We start from the raw sequence: 17,581 nt of genomic DNA, 5'->3' as shown, positions 1-17,581 counted from the left end.
TTTTAGCATAAAACAACTTTATATGATATTAGCTAATCGTATATGGTACATATACAACATTTTTCACTTTGTAGTGCTTAGATACTTTAAAGCATATTAATTTTATTTTAATGGGTGTTAAAAATATGATAGCTCATAATTTTATGGTGTTGACTTAGGTATCACTTTATTAGGGTGTTCTTCCCTGAACATCCTATTTAAAATGGCACATCTTTCCTTTTCCTCTACCTTGCTTCATTTTTCCTTCCCACCACTTACCACTATACATATTATACACAAGCATACACTTACATGTCACACACATGAGATGTGCCTGCGTATTGTCTGTTTCCTTCTGCTAGGATGTAAGCTCCCTGAGAGCAGAGGCTTGGGTTTATTCTTTGCTTATGGCAGTGTCCAGGAAATGGGTACTCAGCAAATATTTGTCAGTGGCTAATTGTTTAGAATGGAGTTAAGACCAGTACGTCAGTTTCAAGTTGATTCAAGAAAAATACTGAATAAATAATTGTTCAGGAAGTATACAAATATGGCAGAATTCATAAGGGCTATATGGCTTGCCAGAAAGTTGGGAAACTCTAACTTCAGTAACGAGAAGAAGCTGGATGGGAATGGAATTTTTAAAATCGTTTTCTGTGAAGTGAGAAGTTATTTGTTAGCTCACAGACTTTTCCCCAACCCAGATCAGGGAAGCCTTGAGGCCCACAAGCTGTAACAGATGAAATTAAATATATGTGGGAAAGTGGTTTCCACTTCCACCACAGAAACCCTGCTGGCAGTTCTGGAGGTCATCTGGGAATGTTTGAGGTGCTTTGGGCTACCCATGGAAACTTGGCTGATTGGTCTTGTCTTCTTTGCAGGGCTCTGTGTTTGCAGAGAGCAGAAATGACCATGACTGCCAACAAGAATTCCAGCATCACCCACGGAGCTGGAGGCACTAAGGCCCCTCGAGGGACTCTGAGCAGGTGAGTCGGGGAACATTGCCTGGGGGAGTGAAGCTCAGTGGAGGGTAGACTCAAAGGACACCTAACGCCCTATGTCCTGGATAGGACTGCTGCCAAGTGTGTGTGGTTATCTTCATGATTCTGACAGTCATCCAGGTGAATCATCTGGGCCAAACTTCAACCACTGACCAAACAGTGAGATCTCAGGGCATTTTCTTATGCCCTCTAAAATTTTGCTTCCTCATCTGTGACATAATAATAGTACCTGTCTCTCAGAGTTTCCTTGAGGATTAAATGAGATGATAATGTCAGTGCTTAGCATAGTGCCTAGCAAAAAAAAAACACTTATTAAATATTAGCTCCATCTCTGCAATGGGATAGAAGCTTCCAGAGCTGGCAGTTAAAGGTACAACTGTCACCAGGGCTTCTCAGGTCTTGGCCTAGGCTAGATGCTGATTTCCTTGAAGAACCTCTTTTACTAAAGCCACATACGTTTCATAGCCCCTTCATCTGAATCTCAGCTGGATGGGTTTGGCTTTGGAACCTCAGCTGCTGGAATGGGTAGCTATGAGAAGGATGCTCATCTTAGATGGGGATTGGGCTCATGGCCTCCTGGAGGGCAGGACTGTGCAGCGCCAGACTGAGTCTGGTGGAGTGGCGCACACTCAGGTCTGCCCAAAGGTTGTGGTAGATGTTTGGTTCGTTCAAGAGCTGGAATCCAGGTATGGTTGGTAGAGAGGGGCACAGGCTGTAGTCCCTGGGGAGTGGCTGGAGTTGAAGGAGGCAAGAGGAATTCTGTACACCATACGTGCAGAGTTTGGTCCCTGTGGAAATGGTCTGGATGGACTGTACCAACTAAATGAAAACTGGTAGGTTCTGACATGTTAAATACATAAGAGTTTGGGGCTTAGACAGACAAATTAACTATCTGCTGTGTAGCAACAAGAGCAGTAAGGACACCCTCTGCCCACCCACTCTAACCTGGACTACAGTTGCTGGCATACTTGCTTCCCTGAACAGGGTGAGGCTGAGGATGGCAGAGACCAGCAACCTCATGGGTAAAGTGGATAGAAAAACTGAACTCTCCCAGGGCATGTTGATGGCTGAGGCAGAAACAGGTCTGGGTCTTAGACTTTTTGTCCCGCGTAATCTGCTTCTTGGGAACAACTTGGTGGGCTCTGGCCAGTCAGGGGGCATTTCTTCCTCTGCAGTGTGAATGTGAATTGGCAGATGGAGACTGGCAGTGAAGGTCCCCATCTTTTTTATATGAGACTGTAGGGGTGAAATAGGCATTATTTGTGATTTTACTGTTTTATTCTTAAGTTAAAAGAAATAGTATACTTAGAACCTGAATTAGAAATTACCGTACCCAGCAGCCCTCAGCTCCTTTAAGTATTTGTTTCTTCTTCTAATTTCCGCTTCGTGGGTGGGTGGGATGAGAGATGCATTGTTTACATAAAGTCACAAAGCAGAATCAGAACTGCTGACAGGCACCCTAGTTTCTATTTGGAGTACAGCCCTACATGTTTTACACATTTTTAGAAATCCCTCTTCCTTTAGCTTCTCAGCATGCTTGCCGTTGTAACATGATGGATGGTACTTGTAAATATCTGAGTCTCTGATGTGCCTAAAAAAAGCATTTCTCCCTTCTCAGTCTTCACTTCCCTCCCTTCCTGCCACATTTCCGCTTCCCTCTCTACTTTCCTCGGGTTTTGGCATGGAGTCACAGGCCTTGTCTCAGAGGCTACTGCTGGGCTGTAGTTGTTACATCACAGTCGTCTGGCGGTGTCGTCTGGTGGCTGCCTCCACCCGCAGCCGCATCTGGGGCTGTTCTTTGGGCCGAGTAGGGCAGTAAGTCACCCGTTCATTTAGGAAGTTGTCAGGCAACCCCGAGGGCTCTCCTTCTAGGTGCCAGGCTCTGTGGTGGACAGTGAGGGACACAAAGGAAGGATCCATTTTCTTTTTTTCAAGGCATTTACAGTTTGGATCGATGATGTTGGCACCCAGATTTCTTAGTCGGACCTTCTAATAGACATTTGCCTGGGACCTGGGGCCCTTTAATCATTGCCCATTCAGGAGTGCCAGTGAGAAAAGATTCCCAGGTGTGACTGGTTGGTGAGTACAGGGGTGCTGGGGCCTTGGAAAGCTGGGCCTTGGAGCCCTGGCGGCTTTAGGGATCTCTGTCCACATCATCCACATGGGGGCAAAGGAAGCTGATGACACGGAGAAGACTTTGTATCTAACTTTGGGGGCAGGGGTACTTTGGGGCATGGAAAACTGGCGGGGAAGGGCAGATGGTACCCTAAGGAAGTGCCGAGATATGTATTTTCAAGGTTCTATCCTTAATTTGAATAAGATCTCACCTGGTGCCACCACTGAGCTAGTTTGGGTTAAGGATCCTAGATTCCATTGCATTATTAGCTTTTTATGGATGTTTTGCTAATTTATTATCTTCCTTTTCCTTTATAGCCCATTCTTGATCTGGTAAGATATGTAGGAGGAGGAAATCAACCTTTCATTTGACCACCAGAGTTCTGTTCTTTACTATGTTTGGGTCTCCTGGAGCAAGCTTCCCTTTCTGTTTGTTAGTGAGGCCAGAGGGGCGTGATGCTTCACTCTTAGCTGCTTTCCCTCCCCACAGGCAGCTCCAGCTTGCTTAGATTTGGCTGCATCCATTTCTGGGGGTGGGAGGTGAGATTCTCAAAGCTCCTCTGAGTTCTAGAGGTCAGGCTTTATGATGTTGGTACTGATGACCTGGGTGAGACTAGAAGCAGCTCAGTGACTTGCAAACAAAAAGGTGTTGTATTGAGAGCTAGTTCAGCCATCTCGATGGGGTAAACTTTGCCACTTGGTGCTCTCAGGAGATTTCACTTGTGCTATAAGACTTGGCGGGCAGCAGGGGCTATTCTCAGAAGACTTGTCACGCCTGCTGATTTCCTCAACAGCTTCTTTACTGTGAAACTCCAGCGTGCAGGTCATTGTGACTTAAACATACAAGCTACTGGTATTGTTTTTTAGGAACCTTGCCTCTGGATGAATGTGTGGGAAACTTGGGTGACTATAGAAGTATAGGTTTCTTGGGGTCAAGGACTTTGACTTCTTTCTGTCTCCTCCAAGCCTGGAACGATACCCGGTATCCAGAAGACTGTTTGTTGACCAGTTGTCTAGATGGCTGTGAGATCAGTCTCATAGAGCATAGGCTACATGCTATTTGAGTTCTTATAGTTCTTTCATAATAGGTCTTATTAACTTAGTTTTTTTTTAAATTAATTTATTTTTAATTGTTTTACATCATTGTGTTGATTTCTGCCTATATCAACATAAATCAGCCATAGGTATACATATGTCCCCCCACTTCTTGAAATTCCCTCCCACACCCCACCCTATTCCACCCCCTAGGTCATCACAGAGCACTGGATTTGAGCTCCCTGTGTCATACAGCAAATTGCCACTGCTTATCTAATTTTACATGTGGTGATGTGTATGTTTCAATGCTACTCTCTCAATTCATCCCACCCTCTCCTTCCCCTCTGTGTCCACAAGTCTGTTCTCTGTGTCTGCATCTCCACTGCTGCCCTGCAAATAAGTTCACCCAGACCATCTTTATAGATTCCATATATATGCATTAATATATGATATTTGTTTTTCTCTTTCTGACTTAACGTCACTCTGTAGAGCAGGCTCTAGGTTCATCTACCTTATTAGAATTGAATCAAATGCATTCCTTTTTATGGCCGAGTAATAGGGCTTCCCACTCCCCAGGTTGGTAGGTGCCCAGTATCCTCCTGGAGACCAGTGGAGAAATAACTCCAGGAAGAATGAAGAGATGGAGCCAAAGCAAAACAACACGCAGTTGTGGATGTGACTGGTGATGAAAGAAAACTCTGATGCTGTAAAGAGCAATATTGCGTAGGAACCTGGAATGTTAGGTCCATGAATCAAGGCAAATTGGAAATAGTCAAACAAGAGATGGCAAGAGTGAACATCGACATTTTAGGAATCAGGGAACTAAAATGGACTGGAATGGGTGAATTTAACTCAGATGATCATTAATTATATCTACTATTTGGGCAAGAATCCCTTAGAAGAAATAGAGTAGCCATCATAGTCAACAAAAGAGTCTGAAATGCAGTACTTGGATGCAATCTCAAAAACAACAGAATGATCTCTGTTTCCAAGGCAAGCCATCCAGTATCACAGTAATCCAAGTTTATGCCCTAATTAGTAACACTAAAGAAGTTGAAGTTGAACGATTCTATAAAGACCTACAAGACCTTCTAGAACTAATACCCAAAAAAGATGTCCTTTCATTATAGGGGACTGGAATGCAAAAGTAGGAAGTCAACAAACACCTGGAGTAATAGGCAAATTTGGCCTTGGAATACAGAATGAAGCAGGGCAAAGGCTAATAGAGTTTTGCCAAGAGAACACACTGGTCATAGCAAACACCCTCTTCCAACAACACAAGAGAAGACTCTACACATGGACATCACCAGATGGTCAACACCGAAATCAGATTGATTATATTCTTTGCAGGCAAAGGTGGAGAAGCTCTATACAGTCAGCAAAAACAAGACTTGGAGCTGACTATGGCTCAGATCATGAACTCCTTATTGCCAAATTCAGACTTAAATTGAAGAAAGTGGGGAAAACCACTAGACCATTCAGGTATGACCTAAATCAAATCCCTTATGATTATACAGTGGAAGTGACAAATAGATTCAAGGGATCAGATCTGATAGACAGAGTGCCTGATGAACTATGGATGAAGGTTCATGACACTGTAAAAGAAGCAGTGATCAAGACCATTCCCAAGAAAAAGAAATGCAAAAAGGCAAAATGGCTGTCTGAGGATGCCTTACAAATAGCTGTGAAAAGAAGAGAAGTGAAAGGCAAAGGAGAAAAGGAAAGATATACCTATTTGAATGCAGAGTTCCAAAGAATAGCAAGGAGAGATAAGAAAGCCTTCCTCAGTGATCAATGGAAAGAAATAGAGGAAAACAATAGAATGGGAAAGACTAGAGATCTCTTTAAGAAAATTAGAGATACCAAGGGAACATTTCATGCAAAGATGGGTACAATAAAGGACAGAAATGGTATGCACAGAAGCCGAAGATTTAAGAAGTGGTAAGAATACACAGAAGAACTATACAAAAAAGATCTTTATGACCCAGATAACCATAATGGTGTGATCACTCACCTAGAGCCAGATATCCTGGAGTGTGAAGTCAAGTGGGCCTTAGGAAGCATCACTACAAAGAAAGCTAGTGGAGGTGATGGAATTCCAGTTGAGCTATTTCAAATCCTAAATGATGATGCTGTGAAAGTGCTGCACTCAATATGCCAGCAAATTTGGAAAACTCAGCAGTGGCCACAGGACTGGAAAAGGTCAGTTTTCATTCCAATCCCAAAGAAAGGCAATGCCAAAGAATGTTCAAACTACCACACAATTGCACTCATCTCACACGCTGGCAAAGTAATGCTCAAAATTCTCCAAGCCAGGCTTCAACAGTGTGTGAACCATGAACCTTCAGATGTTTAAGCTGGATTTAGAAAAGGCAGAGAAACCAGAGCTCAAACTGCCAAAATCTGTTGGATCATTGAAAAAGCAAGAGAGTTCCAGAAAAACATCTACTTCTGCTTCATTGACTATGCCAAAGCCTTTGACTGTGTGGATCACAACAAACTGTGGAAAATTCTAAAAGAGATGGGAATACCAGACCACCTGACCTGCCTCCTGAGAAATCTATATGCAGGTCAAGAAGCAACAGTTAGAACTGAACATGGAACAACAGACTGGTTCCAAATCAGGAAAGGAGTATGTCAAGGCTGTATATTGTCACCCTGCTTATTTAACTTATATGCGGAGTACATGAGAAATGCCGGGCTGGATGAAGCACAAGCTGGAATCAAGATTGCCAGGAGCAATATCAATAACCTCAGATATGCAGATGACACCACCCTTCTGGCAGAAAGCGAAGAAGAACTAAAGAGCCTCTTGATGAAGGTGAAAGAGGAGAGTGAAAAAGTTAGCTTAAAACTCAACATTCAAAAAACGAAGATCATGGCATCTGGTCCCATCACTTCATGAAAAATAAATGGGGAAACAATAGAAACAGTGAGAGACTTTATTTTTTGGGGGGCTCCAAAATCATTGCAGATGGTGACTGCAGCCATGAAATTAAAATAAACTTGCTCCTTGGAAGAAAAGTTATGATCAGCTTAGCATGTTAGAAAGCAAAGACATTACTTTGCCAACAAAGGTCTGTCTAGTCAAAGCTTTGGTTTTTCCATTAGTCATGTGTGGATATGAGAGATGGACTATAAAGAAATCTAAGCACTGAAGAATTAATGCTTTTGAATTGTGATATTGGAGAAGACTTTTGAGAGTCCCTTGAACTGCAAGGAAATCCAACCAGTCCATCCTAAAAGAAATCAGTCCTGAATATTCATTGGAAGGACTGATGCTGAAGCTGAAACTTCAACATTTTAGCTACCTGATGGGAAGAACTGACTTATTTGAAAAGACCCTGATGCTTTGAAAGATTGAAGGCAGGAGGAGAAGGGGACAACAGAGGATGAGATGGTTGGATGGCATTACTGACTCAATGGACATGAGTTTGAGTCAGCTTCAGGAGCCGATGATGGACATGGAGGCCTGGCGTGCTGCAGTCCATGGGGTTGCAAAGAGTCGGACACAACTGAGTGACTGAACTGAACTGAATAGGGCTTCCCTGGTCTTGCTAGTGATAAAGAACCTGCCTACAAATGCAGGAGGCATAAGAGACTTGAGTTCAATCCCTGGGTCAGGAAGATCCCCTGGAGGAGGGCATGGCAACCCACTCCAGTATTCTTACCTGGAGAATCCCATGGACAGAGGAACCTGGCAACCTGCGGTCCATAGGGTCACAAAGAGTCGGACCTGACCGAAACAACTTAGCACGCACACACCCACAATAGGAGTGGGAGAGTGAAGTGTGCGTTCTTGCCCCTATTAGTTTTGTATCCTTGGGGAGTACCTCCTCTTCTCTGTGTCTGTTGCCCGAACTATCAAACAAGTGGGTGACCAGTGCAGGTCTTGTTAACTTTGGATTCCCTTTCCATTTAGTCCACTGACTCTGAGAAAGAGAAGAAAAGGAACCTTAGAGCTCATTTGGTCTCAACCACTTGTTTGATAGTTTGGGCAACAAACCCAGAGAAGAGGAGGTAGTCCCCAAGGATACAAAGCTAATGGGAAGAATGCATGCCTAGCTCTCTTGCTCCTTCCATTATTTTATTTTACCACCACATTCATCTCCCTGTAAACACAACTGGGCTCTCCCTGCTCAGAAACCACTGTCATCTGTGACACCATCAAACTCGACCTGGTTGGAAAGGCTTTCCTAGAAGCCCTGATGTTTGTTTCTGCTTTTATCCTTCACTGCGCTCCTACATGAACCTGACAATTCTGCCAGTCTGGATACAGATGTTACTTCCTGCAGGGCTTTTCCTGACCACTCGCTCGGAAGGATTTCCCTCCCCATCTTGGTTCAGAGCCTCCGAGTGGCACTTTTAGTACCTCCTAAGGTGAATAAGTGGATTTTTCCCAGTGGGATTGCTATGGGACAATTGTTTCTTAAGAGTCTTAGAAGCTTTATTATTTAGAGAATCTGCATGGCTCGCCCTTAAGATCCTTAGAAGGCCTTTTGTCTGTAAGCGTTAATGAGGCTAGGATTTCCCGGGCAGTCCAGTGGTTAAAACTTCACCTTCCAGTACAGGAAGTATGGGTTTAGTCCCTGATCAGGGAGCTAAGACCCCACATGGCTCACCACCAAAAAGCCAAAACATTAAAAACAAACAAACAAAAAACAGTATTTTAACAAATTCAATAAAGAAGTTAAAAATGATCCACAGGAAAAAAACAAAAAGATTCAATGAGGCAGCACTTTAAATATTTTTTAGGTCTTGATAAAGGATCTTGCAGTCCCACTCTAGATTTTTTTCTGAAGATTTATTGAGGGATAATTAAAGTATTATAAACTATCCAATTTAAAGTTTTCAGTTTGATGAGTTTACAGACATGCACACAGAGTATAACTGTCACCGCAGTCTGGAAGCCATTTCCTAATTTGAGAATTTTTTATTGCCTAGAGAAGGAAATGGCAACCCACTCCAGTACTCTTGCCTGGAGAATCCCATCGAGGGAGGAGCCTGGTAGGCTACAGTCCATGGGGTCGCAAAGAGTCGGACATGACTGAGCAACGTCACTGTCACTTTCAGAGAGATAGAGACTGGAACAAGTTTTATTTTCTAACTCTGAAAGCCCTTTGTCATTAATGTTTCCTTTAAATTTTGCTGGAAAACTGAACAGTTCCTGTTTAGCTCATCTCTTTTCTTATTCACTAGTGACAGTTCAGTTCATTTCAGTTCAGTCGCTCAGTCGTGTCCGGCTCTTTGCAACCCCCCGAACTGCAGCACGCCAGGCCTCCCTGTCCATCACCAACTCCCAGAGTTCACTCAAATTCACGTCCATCGAGTCGGTGATGTCATCCAACCATCTCATCCTCTGTTGTCCCCTTCTCCTCCTGTCCCCAATCCCTCCCAGCATCAGAGTCTTTTCCAATGAGCCAACTCTTTGCATGAGGTGGCCAAAGTATTGGAGTTTCAGCTTTAGCATCAGTCCTTCCAAAGAACACCCAGGACTGATTTCCTTTAGAATGGACTGGTTGGATCTCCTTGCAGTCCAAGGGACTCTCAAGAGTCTTCTCCAACACCACAGTTCAAAAGCATCAATTCTTCAGTGCTCAGGTTTCTTCACAGTCCAACTTTAACATCCATACATGACTACTGGAAAAACCATAGCCTTGACTAGATGGATCTTTGTTGGCAAAGTAATGTCTCTGCTTTTGAATATGCCATCTAGGTTGGTCATAACCTTCCTTCCAAGGAGTAAGCGTCTTTTCATTTCATGGCTGCAATCACCATCTGCAGTGATTTTGGAGCCCCAAAAAATAAAGTCTGACACTGTTTCCACTGTTTCCCCATCTATTTGCCATGAAGTGATGGGACCAGATGCCATGATCTTAGTTTTCTGAATGTCGAACTTTAAGCCAACTTTTTCACTCTCCTCTTTCACTTTCATAAAGATGCTTTTTAGTTCTTCATCGCTTTCTGCCATAAGGGTGGTGTCATCTGCATATCTGAGGTTATTGATATTTCTCTTGGCAATCTTGATTCCAGCTTGTGCTTCTTCCAGCCCAGCGTTTCTCATGATGTACTCTGCATAGAAGTTAAATAAGCAGGGTGACAATATACAGCCTTGATGTACTCCTTTTACTATTTGGAACCAGTATGTTGTTCTATGTCCAGTTCTAACTGTTGCTTCCTGACCTCCATATAGGTTTCTCAAGAGGCAGGTCAGGTGGTCTGGTATTCCCATCTCTTTCAGAATTTTCCACAGTTTATTGTGATCCACATAGTCACAGGCTTTGGCATAGTCAATACAGCAGAAATAGATGTTTTTCTGGAACTCTCTTGCTTTTTCCATGATCCAGCGGTTGTTGGCAATTTGATCTCTGGTTCCTCTGCCTTTTCCAAAACCAGCTTGAACATCTGGAGGTTCACGGTTCACGTATTGCTGAAGCTTGGCTTGGAGAATTTTGAGCATTACTTTACTATCATGTGAGATGAGTGCAATTGTGCGGTAGTTTGAGCATTCTTTGGCATTGCCTTTCTTTGGGATTGGAATGAAAACTGAGCTTTTCCAGTCCTGTGGCCACTGCTGAGTTTTCCAAATTTGCTGGCATATTGAGTGCAATGACAGTTAAAAGGAGTCAAATGGCATCTTCAGCACTCTGCCTGGAAATGTCTTTAGCTAGATCATCTCATTTATTTTCCATGTTACCACAGGTGACAGAATTACCAAACTTTTCAATATTATGAGGGTCCCCTTATCTCTAGCTTCTAACATTTGCTTTCTTTTATTTTAACCACCACCCCCAGTAGCCATGCCTCAGTCCCACAGTCAGTGTTTTAGGTTTTTGTTTCAACAGCGTGCCACTTCTCGGTACCAAAATTTGTGCCTGTTGTCTATTGCCACATAACCACCGCAGATTTCATAGTGTCAAACAGCCATTTTATTATGCCCACAGACTCCGTAGATTAGCTGGTTACAGACAGAGACTACATGCATGTCTGCTGCTGCTCATGTCTGGAACCTCAGCTGGAAAGATTTCAAGACTTAGGGCGACTCAGTGGCTAGGGGCTGGTGTCTCCTGGAATCGTCTGATCTCACATGTCTCGGGGGTTGATGCTGCTTGTTGCTGGGACCCCAGCTGGGATTGTCAGTCAGAATACACTCTCCACATGACCTGGGCTTCCTCACAGCCTGGGAGACTGGAAGCAGAAGCTGTTGGTTTCCTGGGGCCTGGGCCTGAAAAGTGGCACAGATTCATTTCTACCATATTCTACTGGTCAAGCAATCTCAGAGCCCAAATTCAAGATTAGGGGTCATTTTGATAGCGGGCATGTCATTTGGGTACTGTGTTTTAAAACCATCACAAATATCTTTAGCAGGTTTTCCTGGAACTGCATTTTCCTCCCTCTTGGCTTTGGATGGTGCCTGGTTCTGCTTTATATGGCAGTTCCATTTTTGCTGGACTAGGGCATTGAGGACGTTCCCATAAGGCATCATTTTTCACCTGTCTCAGAGATGGCTTATACCTGGTAAATACTCTCTATTCAGTGCTGCTACTTCACAGAGGACTAGGGATTGATTCCCTCCCTGAGAAGAGCTCACCATTCCTCTTTGTACTCCTGCAGAAATGAGCCCGGTAACAGGCAGATAGATGTGCTTCCTGGAGATGGAAAGGTGACTCAGTTTGTGCTCAGCTACTGGATTCCCTGGTGGCTCAGATGGCAAAGCATCTGCCTGCAATGCAGGAGACCCAAGTTTGATCCCTGGGTTGGGAAGATCCCCTGAAGAAGGAAGTGGCAACCCACTCCAGTACTCTGGCCTAGAAAATTCCATGGATGGAGGAGCCTGGTGGGCTACAGTCTATGGGGTCGCAAAGAGTCGGACACGACTGAGCGACTTCACTTCACTGTTCTGCTTACCCCGACAAACCAAGGCTGACATAGGAGTCTCTGTGCATGGTGGTCCAAGTATAGCCCCACTTGGAGGATGAGGCTGTCCTAGACCCTCTGGAGGTCTTCCAGCCATTTGAGATGAAGCTGCTTTGCGAGCAGGATGGTCAAGATGTGAGTGTCAGCCTCTTTCTAACTTCTGTACCAGAATGGGATGTCAGTTACTGAGCTGAGCCCCTGCTCTGGCCTGGGGAACAAACTTCTGGACTTGGAGAAAGGACTCTGGCAGGCCTCCTCCCTATTCTCCTTCTGGGTACCCCAGAATATGTCCTGGGAGAGTGCAGTGAGCATGCCATCTCCAGAGCTGGGTGGTCACATAGTGATGGGAGCATGCCATTGCCCGCTGAGCCAACAGGCCCACTTTAGTTGAGCAGGCCTGGGATGGTGGTTGACCAACTCCAAGGCAGTTTCATTTGGGAGCAGGTTAGACACCTGCTTAGTAGAGACTAGGCATAGTGGAAGTTGGGCCCTGAGTAACCTTCACCTGCAGACAGGCTCACGTCATGGTTCAGTATAGTCGCTCAGTCGTGTCCGACTCTTTGCGACCCCATGGACTGCAGCACGCCAGGACTCCCTGTTCATTACCAACTCCCAGAGGTTACTCAGACTCATGTCCATTGAGTCGGTGATGCCATCCAACCATCTCATCCTCTGTCGTCCCCTTCTCCTTGCAACTTCAATCTTTCCCAACATCAGGGGAGTCATTTCTTCACATCAGGTGGCCAAAGTATTGGAGTTTCAACTTCAACATCAGTCCTTCCAATGAACACTCAGGACTGATAGTTGGGCTGGTTGGATCTCCTTGCAGTCCAAGGGACTCTCAAGAGTCTTCTCCAACACCACAGTTCAAAAGCATCAGTTCTGCGGTGTTCAGCTTTCTTTATAGTCCAACTCTCACATCTATACATGACTACTGGAAAAACCATAGCCTTGAGTAGGCAGACCTTTGTTGGCAAAGTAATGTCTCTGCTTTTGAATATGCTGTCTAGGTTGGTCATAACTTTCCTTCCAAGGAGTAAGTGTCTTTTAATTTCATGGCTGTAGTCACCATCTGCAGTGATTTTGGAGCCCAGAAAAATAAAGTCTGACACTGTTTCCACTGTTTCCCCATCTATTTGCCATGAAGTGATGGGACCAGATACCATGATCTTAGTTTTGTGAATGTTGAGCTTTAGGCCAGCTTTTCCACTCTCCTCCTTCACTTTCATCAACAGGCTCTTTACCACGTCCTCGTACCCACAGCCCGTCTCAGTGCCTCTGAGGCTATTTCCTGGACTCCAGGAACCTTCTCCAACTGGCCCCAAGTTGGTCCTCTTCCTGATACTAATACTTCAGGAGCTCTGTGGCCAGAGCATGCTGAATTGAGAACAGTCTTATCGTCAAGGGCTAAAGACAGCCTTCCCTCCCAAAAAGTCCCTGGGTGACCTTGACAATATATACTGTGTCCCTTATCATGAATGCTTCCTGCTGTGTTACTGGAGAATGGCCCAGGTCACTAGCCCAAGGGCTGGGTCATATTCTTGTGAAACAGCGCCAGAGGGAAGGGCATGTATTTTGCACTTTTTAACTCTCACTTTCTGTCTGTGCATGTGTGTCCGTGTACACACATACACACTGCTTTCTCTTTAAGTTTGTTTCTTATTCTCTACCTTAGTTGATGCCCTTTCTGTCCTACTCACTGGTCTTAACACAATTGCGTGTGTGTGCGCACGCTTATGTTCCTCTGTTAAATTTCCTTTGCATCTCCCCCTTTCTTCTCTTTCCTTGTATCTGTTTATCTTCCTCCCTCTCCCGTCATGTTGGTTGTGGCCAGTCATGTGCCACAGTGTGGTGGACACGTCTGTGGTGAGCAGCAGAGCTGGCCGCCTGCGGGTGAGGCTGGGCACCAGGGCCCAGTTTCACCGTGTCTGCTTTCCTGGGAACGGGCTCCAAGATGTTAGCATAAAGAGCAAGTGGTGATAAGATCAGAGTCTTAAGTGTCCTTTAGCTGTTTTGTATTTACTTCTCTTTTATATTTCTTCTGTCTTCATGGAACTGTTATTGGTGTTCAAACACTTAAAGTTTACATCATCTTAGTCACACAACTAGTATGTGAGGATACTCAGAGCAAGTGTTTCCCACTGTTTTATAGACGAAGAGCCCGAGGCTCAGAGAATTTAGGTGACTTTGTCATGAGCACATCCAGAAAGTGAGGGAACCAGGACAAGAACAAATCTCTGGTCTCTAGACTCTTGGCCTAGGGTACGATTTTTGCCTTGCGGGAGAAGGCTTTGGGGACTGACAGCTGTGCTGGGCTGCACTAAGTGCTTTCTGTACGTTTCTATGTTGTTCTTCGGGTCATGTGGCTCAAAGAGGGAGGCGAGGAAATTTGTGAACAATACCCTGGGGAGTCATAAGGAGACCTAGGTTTTAATCATTTTTTTTCATTCGTTCATTTAGTCATTCTGCTGCTGCTGCTGCTGCTGCTGCTAAGTCGCTTCAGTCATGTCCGACTCTGTGTGACCCCATAGACGGCAGCCCACCAGGCTCCCCTGTCCCTGGGATTCTCCAGGCAAGAACATTGGAGTGGGTTGCCATTTCCTTCTCCAATGCATGAAAGTGAAAAGTGAAAGTGAAGTCTCTCAGTCCTGTCTGACTTAGCGACCCCATGGACTGCAGCCTATCAGGCTCCTCTGTCCATGGGATTCTCCAGGCAAGAGTACTAGAGTGGGGTGCCATTGCCTTCTCCAAAATTACTTACTAGTACCTAGTATATACAAGCTCAATAAATAAAAACAATTATTAGACAAACAAGACTATCTGACACATAGTATAACAAGAGTTTCTAAGCACACTGAAATAAAAAACAGGAGAAAACACAAACAACTTTGGTTTTTAAATGAATTGAGCTTTCCTGGTAGCTCAGCTGGTAAAGAATCCTACTGCAATGCAGAAGACCCTGGTTCAATTCCTGGGTTGGGAAGATCTGCTGGAGAAGGGATAGGCTATCCACTTCAGTATTCCTGGGCTTCCCTGATGGCTCAGCTGGAAAAGAATCCACCTGCAATGCAGGAGACCTTGGTTCAACCCCTGGATTGGGAACAGATGTATTAATTCCTACTAAATTCTAGATGCCATACAAAGAGCTAGGGATATTGGGGTTAACAAGACACTGTCACCACCTTCAAGTAGGTTCACTGGTACATAGTTTAGTGAGGGAGGCAGGTGATGAAACCGTACAGTCCAATAAAATGTTACAAAGTCCCAAGACAGACTTTTTCCAGGCACAGTGGAGGCATCAAATCTCACATCGCCCCCTGGGTGAGGGGGGTAGTGTCAAGAGAGATACCACGGAGGAGCCACAGAGATGTGTAAGTGGACAAGCCAGCACCGCAGCAAAGGAGACAGAATATGTGAAGGCCTAGAGTTGTGAAAAGCAAGGAGTTTGATGTGGCTAAGTGTGAGATGCAGATTTGTTTGGAGGAAAAGACAGTATGAGATGATAGAACACATGAGGACCGGATCACAAGGTCCCTGTGATCCATGCCCATGAATTTGCTTTGATTCCTTAGATGGTGGGGAGTTAGAAGCATGATGAATTTTGTAGTTTAGAAAGATGTCAGGAGGCAAGAAGATGGCCTTGGAACTGGGTTAAGACCAAAGGCAGAGAGGGAAGTGGAGAGCTTATTTTAACAGTCTCAGTGAAAGGTAAGATCTGAATCAAGGTGCCAGCAGGTAGCAGTGGGGATGGCATGGGGAGGGAAGATCTGAGGTCTTAGGTATCGAGTACATCGAGTACATCGTTGTGTCTGGGGAGGGAGCTGGATCAGATGCTTCAGGGAGAGGGGAGAAAGAACAGATCTGACTTTGTCTTCCCTCTGAGGAATGAATTGGGAATATATACCAGAGTCAGCTATATATACAGGAGTTTCAACTGATGAACTATGAATGAGGTTCGTGACATAGTACAGGAGACAGGGATCAAGACCATCCCCATGGAAAAGAAATGCAAAAAAGCAAAATGGCTGTCTGGGGAGGCCTTACAAATAGCTGTGAAAAGAAGAGAAGTGAAAAGCAAAGGAGAAAAGGAAAGATATAAGCATCTGAATGCAGAGTTCCAAAGAATAGCAAGAAGAGATAAGAAAGCCTTCCTCAGCGATCAATGCAAAGAAATAGAGGAAAACAACAGAATGGGAAAGACTAGAGATCTCTTCAAGAAAATTAGAGATCCCAAGGGAACATTTCATGCAAAGATGGGCTCGATAAAGGACAGAAATGGTATGAACCTAACAGAAGCAGAAGATATTAAAAAGAGGTGGCAAGAATACACAGAAGAACTGTACAAAAAAGATCTTCACGACCCAGATAATCACAAAGGTGTGATCACTGACCTAGAGCCAGACATCCTGGAATGTTAAGTCAAGTGGGCCTTAGAAAGCATCACTATGAACAAAGCTAGTGGAGGTGATGGAATTCCAGTTGAGCTCTTTCAAATCCTGAAAGATGATGCTGTGAAAGTGCTGCACTCAATATGCCAGCAAATTTGGAAAACTCAGCAGTGGCCTCAGGACTGGAAAAGCTCAGTTTTCATTCCAATCCCAAAGAAAGGCAATGCCAAAGAATGCTCAAACTACCGCACAATTGCACTCATCTCACATGCTAGTAAAGTAATGCTCAAAATTCTCCAAGCCAGGCTTCAGCAATAAGTGAACCGTGAACTTCCTAATGTTCAAGCTGGTTTTGGAAAAGGCAGAGGAACCAGAGATCAAATTGCCAACATCCGCTGGATCATGGAAAAAGCAAGAGAGTTCCAGAAAAACATCTATTTCTGCTTTATTGACTATGCCAAAGCCTTTGACTGTGTGGATCACAATAAACTGTGGAAAATTCTGAAAGAGATGGGAATACCAGACCACCTGACCTGCCTCTTGAGAAACCTATATGGAGGTCAGGAAGCAACAGTTAGAACTGGACATGGAACAACAGACTGGTTTCAAATAGGAAAAGGAGTACGTCAAGGCTGTATATTGTCACCCTGCTTATTTAACTTATATGCAGAGTACATCATGAGAAACGCTGGGCTGGAAGAAACACAAGCTGGAATCAAGATTGCCAGGAGAAATATCAATAACCTCAGATATGCAGATGACACCACTCTTATGGCAGAAAGTGAAGAGGAACTAAAGAGCATCTTGATGAAAGTGAAAGAGGAGAGTGAAAAAGTTGGCTTAAAGCTCAACATTCAGAAAACGAAGACTATGGCATCTGGTCCCATCACTTCATGGCAAATAGATGGGGAAACAGTGGAAACAGTGTCAGACTTTATTTTTTTGGGCTCCAAAACCACTGCAGACGGTGACTGCAGCCATGAAATGAAAAGACGCTTACTCCTTGGAAGGAAAGTTATGACCAACCTAGATGGCATATTCAAAAGCAGAGACATTACTTTGCCAACAAAGGTCCGTCTAGTCAAGGCTATGGTTTTTCCTGTGGTCATGTATGGATGTGAGAGTTGGACTGTGAAGAAGGCTGAGCGC

At 44.4% G+C, this 17,581-nt stretch overlaps 1 protein-coding gene across 3 annotated transcripts in view; it reads left to right on the top strand.

Moving 5' to 3' along the window:
- ST5 (suppression of tumorigenicity 5) overlaps positions 1-17,581 on the top strand; it is a 170,955-nt gene that overhangs the window by 105,985 nt on the left and 47,389 nt on the right. For all 3 annotated transcript variants that reach the window (XM_027563218.1, XM_027563219.1, XM_027563217.1), the window contains one exon: positions 858-962. In XM_027563218.1, coding sequence (XP_027419019.1) covers positions 883-962 — 80 coding nt within the window. In that variant the 5' untranslated portion in view covers positions 858-882. The remainder of the gene's footprint in view (positions 1-857; positions 963-17,581) is intronic.

Source organism: Bos indicus x Bos taurus, chromosome 15 (genome assembly GCF_003369695.1).
Source record: "Bos indicus x Bos taurus breed Angus x Brahman F1 hybrid chromosome 15, Bos_hybrid_MaternalHap_v2.0, whole genome shotgun sequence".
Classification (NCBI taxonomy): domain Eukaryota; kingdom Metazoa; phylum Chordata; class Mammalia; order Artiodactyla; family Bovidae; genus Bos; species Bos indicus x Bos taurus.
The sequence above is the reverse complement of the archived record's forward strand: the minus strand, read 5'-3'. Positions and strand labels throughout refer to the sequence as shown.